Source organism: Anarrhichthys ocellatus, unplaced genomic scaffold (assembly GCF_004355925.1).
Source record: "Anarrhichthys ocellatus isolate YVR2014 unplaced genomic scaffold, GSC_Weel_1.0 scaffold16, whole genome shotgun sequence".
NCBI classification, from domain to species: domain Eukaryota; kingdom Metazoa; phylum Chordata; class Actinopteri; order Perciformes; family Anarhichadidae; genus Anarrhichthys; species Anarrhichthys ocellatus.
Window position 1 is genome coordinate 3,359,356 of NW_022280046.1, and position 6,738 is coordinate 3,366,093.

Genomic DNA, 6,738 nt, shown 5'->3' on the forward strand with positions numbered 1-6,738 from the left:
CCCCCCCCCCCCCCCCCCCGTTTTCTTTCTATCCACAATTTGCAAGAACGAGTTTGCAGAAGGATACTGCATTTCAAATGAGGATGATGACTAACTGTGTAGCATGTCCTGGTCCTTCCAAACGCTGCTGTCACATCCTGTAAATATGAGTGTACCATCTGTCCACCCAGCTCTGCCTCACTGCTGCTGCTTCACATCTCAACTCAGAGATCACTGAAGATGATCTATTTTTTTTAAGGATCGCCTCTGACATCTGGCCAGTACAGCACTAAGCAGGAGATGGGCTCAAAGAGAAATGGCACCTGGAGCTACGTTTCCACTTTACGTCTGATTGAAAACCCTGTTTTCATGGAAAACAACAGTTTTTCAGACCGAAGTTGAAGCTATTCCTTCTGTGAGAAGAGGTCCAGTATTGTGTCTGTGGAAAGTTTTAAAACCATTCTTCATAATTTACAAAATAGGCAGCCAGCAGTGAGAACACGACCATGTTCCCTCATGTTGTTTGTAAAAAAAGTTGTTAGTTAGGCACTTTGTAAACATTATTTTTTTTATGTTGCCATGGTTTTGCATCATGGCTTATGAAATAATGTAGTAGTCTGATTTATGAAGGAGGAATCTTTTTTGTAATACGTGACCTGTGAATCACCTTGTTATTGGCTTCTTAAAAGAAAGAAACTCCAACACCAGTGTGTTGATCATTCAGCTTGTGTTTTTGGCGACATTAATGTTTAATATCCCAGAAAGCAGTCGCAACTGCTGGTCTCCTCTCTTTGCACCTGCTGCTGCCCCCCCCCCCACCCCCCTGCAGTCACGACTTGTGTTCATCTTTCAGAGCATAATGTTGTTGTCATCAGAATCACTTGGGTTGCGATGACATGACCGTATGCGTGATGTTGAGGGATTTTTCCACTTCTAGAGATGTTCAAACCAGATCCCGGGGGGGGGGGCAATGGTGCTGATGAAGCGAGTCGTGAGTTGTCACCTCATTGACCGTCGGCTGTGCGGACAGTTCAGCTCACACGCGGATGTTGACGCCGGAGCTGCTGAGACAGATCTTGTCACATACCTCCATTGGGGGGGGGAAATATGTAGAAATGAGTTGATGATGTAACATCTAAATTAGGTGGAATATGAATGTATACAATCTATGCATGCGTAGGTTATTGTATTTAAGAGGAAGGATGAAGCCCTTTTCACATGTGAAGTTCACACAAATTCTTCCTCCTTACACTGCTGGCTTACTATTTGTAAAATCTCCAAAATTAAAGGTGGCATTTCTTTCTAAAAACAGTCATGTAGCAGACAATTTAACCAAGTTTCCAGAAAATCAGCAAAAGAAAATGCAAACTACTGTGCATTTCCATCCACTACCATTATGCAAATATTAGGACTTGTTTCATCGAGATAGACAGTTGGTGTTGCTAATTCCCCAGTCCAGCGCCAATAAATAAATCCAGAAGAAGACGGCACAACAAGATGCCGATGAATTAAAAGCCAGCCAGTCAAACCTCAAAGCAGTGTGAAAAAAAACATGGCCGGCCTTTATGTTTGTTTCATGTATTAATTGGAAGGAACTGGAAGAACGTTACAGCATCTTTAGTAAAAGGGAAGCTTCAGTGGACGTGTTGGTCACATGCTTCATGTTCGTCATGATTCATTCTGATTCTATTGCACATTTCTTGCATTTTGTTTTTATCGATGCACCTACTTTTCCACTTCAGCCATGCGTTTTAGTACGTTTTGAGGGCAAATAACTGGTCTGTCAGCTTTTCTGGAATGTGGACCGACTTTTAGCACGACCCAGACTGAATGTCTCCTAAAGACTGCAGGCCACCTGTGTGAGCGGCACATTTCGAGTTAGCTCATGCGTGTGCTATCTAAGAACTCTCAGATCCGCCCGCTCCACGTAGCAGCTTTAATCCCAGTCCTATTCACAATTTGATCCCTAGTACATCCAGTGATGTGAAATGGCTTTTATATCATGACTTAGAGGCATAGATGGGAGTGGGTGTCACTCCAGCTTTGAAGAAGAATGGGCTTTTGCTGAGCATACGGAGGAAGCACTGCGTGGAGAGCTGAAGCCGTCTCTCCTCAGTCCCATCGCGAAGCATTCAGAGCCGCAGCTTTGGTGAAAAATGGGAGTCGGGCTTTATAACTGTGGACTGATTCATTCAGCGTTGAAACAGCCCATTTTTCTCTCTTACCGTAAGAAGCGTACTGCTCAGTCAGAACCAGGATGTGTTCCTCTTAGCAGCCTGTGTCTCAATGATATGCTGTAGTGCTGTAGAACAAACGTGTGGGCTAACATTTGCCTTTATATTTTTCTCTCTTTTTTTCTACTCCCACTGTCTATCCTACTTCCCCCTTCCTCTTGTTTCCTCTCCCCTTGCTCTTTTGGTCCCTCTTTGTCTCTCTCTGTGGTACCTCCAGTCCACTCCGCTTCACCTGGCAGCAGGATACAACAGGGTGAGGATAGTTCAGCTGCTACTACAGCACGGAGCAGATGTTCACGCCAAGGACAAGGGGTACGTACAATTAAATGAAAGTTTAAAAAGGTGGGGTTTGAAAGAAGACAGACGATTTGGCCATTGGAAGAACTAAATGTGTAATATTTCAGTGGTAGTTGGTAGCAAGTAGGCTGGTTAATATTTGTTCAACAGTGCTTTCCGTAAAGAATGTGGGTGTTTAGTTCTGTCTTTGATTATTAAAAAATATTTATTTATTGAGTTATTATTTGGCATGTAAAAATGTATATTTATTGTTAATAAGAGTTCTGTTTTGTGTGTTTCTTCTTCCAGTGGTCTGGTGCCTCTACATAATGCCTGCTCTTATGGACATTATGAAGTTACTGAGCTGCTGCTAAAGGTACACACACATGCTAGCTCGGCATCTACTTAGGCAGTGGCAATTACTCTTAATTATAATATTTTAGCAAATAACAAAGATGGAAAATGAATCCCAATAGATTAAAGTTTCACTGTCTTTGTTGTTTCATTGAAAACAAGACGGATATGTTCCAACTATACACAAGTCTTCAACAGGGTATTTAAGGACTGCCTGCTTAATCCCTTTTAGGATTATTTAAAATAAATTCAAAGACAAATTGTTCCCAACAATAGAAAACATTGCTCTTTTTCATAATGCTTTCCTGCCACTTATTAAGCCACCGTCCCCCCCCCCCCCTTTTTTTTTTTTTTTCTTTCCAGCATGGGGCGTGCGTGAACGCCATGGATCTGTGGCAGTTCACACCGCTGCACGAGGCGGCGTCTAAAAACCGAGTGGAGGTCTGCTCTCTGCTGCTGAGCCACGGGGCCGACCCGACGCTGCTCAACTGCCACAGCAAGAGCTCCGTGGACATGGCGCCCACTCCCGAGCTGAAGGAGCGACTCGCATGTGAGCGTGGTGCTTCATTTACATAAACTGCAGCGCTGCTAAATGTGTCACGGTGATGAACTAATGAGTAGGATGTGTTTACAACCGTCACGTTTGGAGCAGTTGATTTGAACTTATTTGAGCGTTCCGACAGTAGGGAATGTGAAGCTCAATCTTTGGATAAGAGGACTGTTGTTTTCTGCAGCTGGATTCAGGCGATTATGGGTTTGAAAAGAGACAGTCGACAACAGTTCCAGCAAATTTAAAGTTTTTTATAGTAATCCGTGATAAGAAACTGCTTTCAGTTTTAGACTGTAAGTTGGACAAAGCAATACATTTGAATGTGTGTTTGAAAATTTCACAATATATTTATCTTCTCCACTGTTGCTTTTTTAAAATACTGGTTTTTTTTTTGTGTTTTTTTTTGTGTTTGATGCATCCCCATGCGTGTGTATTCTTAATTGAGCATTTTGCTGATGTCTGATAGCTTAATAAAATACAGGGTGGAGATATAATTGAAATAATTTTCTTTGCATCTGCAGAGTCAAAGTAGACAAGACAAGTCTTTGTCTGCAGCTCTTTGAAAGATAATTAGCGATTTAGCTCTCTCGCTGCTGCACTTGTTGCTTTATCTTTGTAATGAGATGGATGAAAGCAAAAAAAAAAATCAGATGCCACATGAATCATAAGCCATTCTGAGTTTATGTACAACTAAAGGACAGTTGCTGCTGTTAGTTGTTGGTTCTTTTGATTAGGTTGCTGCAACAACAACACACAAGATTTGTTTTTTTCAAAGCGGTCTATTCTATATAGTATTTCTTCCATTCCATATCTTTTTTTTTCACAAAAAGTAAAAAATAGTTTTGGGTAACAGGCTTTGAATAAGTAGGTAGGACAGGTATAGTATTTTAAATAACAGTTTGACATTTGCTTCCACACTGAGGCCACTCGCTGTGACGAGGGCTCAAAAGTAGACATTTCTTCATTTTAAGGGTAATCACTTGTTTCCGCTCCAGCACACAGACTGTTGCATTATAAGTTCAATCATTAGTTCGCTGGTAAAAACTTTTGAAGTAATGTCTCTGAAGTATTGGATGCTGCAGGGTCACCGCAAGTGAAATAATCTATTGTTGTGGTCTGGTGAGAACCCCGTGAAGCGTCAACAGTTGTTCATTCAGTTGAATAGCCAGATGCTCCTTTGTGGCTTCAGATGCTTTTGGGTTTGTAGGAAATCTGTCAAGATACACTCAAAATTTCACTGAACCCGAGGCTGTTTGCTCCTTTTCCTCACATGTCGACATCCTGTGTGTGTGCAGATGAGTTTAAGGGCCACTCGCTGCTTCAAGCTGCTCGAGAAGCTGACATGGCCAAGGCTAAGAAGACCCTGGCAATGGAGATCATCAACTTCAAACACCCTCACACACACGAGACCGCGCTGGTGAGATGGACACACACACACACACACACACACACACACAGACACACATACGTAAGCATTTCACTGCACACACAGAGAATGAAACACTGGTGCCGAGATGCTAAGATGATGTTTCTGTCTGTGTGTTAGCACTGTGCTGTAGCATCGCCGCACCCCAAGAGGAAACAGGTGACGGAGCTGCTGTTGAGGAAAGGCGCCAGCGTACATGAGAAGAATAAAGAGTGAGTGCTGCTGTCATCTGCTCACAAACACAAAGTCAGATCATTATCATATTTGTATACACGCTGTCAACAAAAATAGTGATCTGCATTTTGTACAAAAACAAACTGACTCTATATTACTTTCTCCTCCTTTTCTCTCCTCTTCTCAACCTCTCTCTGTAGTTTCATGACTCCTCTCCATGTGGCAGCAGAACGGGCTCATAATGACATCATGGAGGTGCTGCAGAAACATGGTGCCAAGGTAAACCACAGTATTTTCATTGTCATATATCATTATATGTATATCCACCTGCCTATTCACACATGCATTTAAATTGACGTAACAAATGTTTTTATTTAGCTCTTTCTCCTCCCCGTGTACAGTGCCTATGAAAAGTATTCACAGTGTGGTTGTAATAAAAATAATACTCTTTTAATGTCAAAGAGATGAGATCTCTACGAAGTGAACAAAACTATAAAGTAGTTGTTTGCGTAATTGTTTCCACGACCTGAATCATGAGAGTTTTAACCTCGGGTGACCCTCAGAATTAAACAGTGTGGGTTTACTTTTAGAGCGGCCATCTTGGTCTGATAGACAAGAGTCATACAAATTTTAATTTCTGGAAACAACGTGTCTTCTTTTGCTGCTATACGATCACTATTGAATGCGTATAAATGTAAATACGTATTATGCACATATGCATGTAAATCTGGGTCAGAAAACAGAGACATGACTGAACTTATACTCAAACATTTTACCCATTGGTTCAACAGATTGTTCCCTGTACCATATCTGGTTGATTAGGCCATTGCAATATTGTAAATCAATTATCTTTATCGGATTTTTCATCAACATGATGAAGTACCCTGAAAATTGACAAGTTTTCAGAGTGCTTGCTGATTATTGTATCCATAAATCCATCCGTATTTTTTTTTTCCACAATTGTTAAACCTAGCTATATTTACTATAATAACTAAATGTAATTTCTACAGTATGAAAGAAAAAATGAAACATCTACCAGGATCATATTTGACTGATTTGGCACATTTTGTTTTGGGGCTTTTCTATTGGTTATAAACAAAGTTGACACACACTTGAATTGGCAGAATCACGTATTTATTTACAAGTTTAAACATATTCCAATATCTTTTTTCATTGGTATTTTTTGTATAATATTTCGGCTTAATGTTTAACAATCTATAAGGAAGATTACAACTGTTTTGCCGGCTGGCATCAGCATCTCGGATCAGAACTTCCCTCCAGACTCATGATTACAGGTTGACAAAATGTCGTTACTTCTCAACTGAACCAGACCTGCTGTAGATGAAACTATTTGAGGGGAAATGGACTCACCAGATAATAGAGATGAGCAGTTTAAAGAGTTTCTGAAGGTGGATTTGTTTTTAAAGAAGGGAAACAGTTTAAAGAAGGGAAAAAATGCTCCCGAAGGTCCTTTTTTAAAGAGTGGTCAGTCAAAGGTGTTTGTGTTTGCAGGTGAACGCCGTGGACACGCTGGGTCAGACGGCGCTGCACCGCGCCGCGATGGCGGGCCACCTCCAGACCTGCAGGCTGTTGCTAGGATACGGGGCGGACGCCTCGCTGGTGTCCCTGCAGGGCTTCACCGCCGCTCAGATGGGAAATGAAGCCGTTCAGCAAATACTCAACGGTATGCCGCCCCTCTGTGTGTGTGTGTGTGTGTGTGTGTGTGTGTGTGTGTGTGTGTGTGT

General features: G+C 41.7%; 1 protein-coding gene across 3 annotated transcripts in view; it reads left to right on the forward strand.

Moving 5' to 3' along the window:
* Nucleotides 1–6,738, forward strand: part of LOC116388219 (poly [ADP-ribose] polymerase tankyrase-1-like) — a 58,994-nt gene that overhangs the window by 32,883 nt on the left and 19,373 nt on the right. For all 3 annotated transcript variants that reach the window (XM_031855904.1, XM_031855905.1, XM_031855906.1), the window contains exons 7-13: nucleotides 2,431–2,525; nucleotides 2,799–2,865; nucleotides 3,207–3,393; nucleotides 4,689–4,810; nucleotides 4,940–5,031; nucleotides 5,194–5,272; nucleotides 6,506–6,677. In XM_031855904.1, the coding sequence (XP_031711764.1) occupies nucleotides 2,431–2,525; nucleotides 2,799–2,865; nucleotides 3,207–3,393; nucleotides 4,689–4,810; nucleotides 4,940–5,031; nucleotides 5,194–5,272; nucleotides 6,506–6,677 (814 nt within the window). The remainder of the gene's footprint in view (nucleotides 1–2,430; nucleotides 2,526–2,798; nucleotides 2,866–3,206; nucleotides 3,394–4,688; nucleotides 4,811–4,939; nucleotides 5,032–5,193; nucleotides 5,273–6,505; nucleotides 6,678–6,738) is intronic.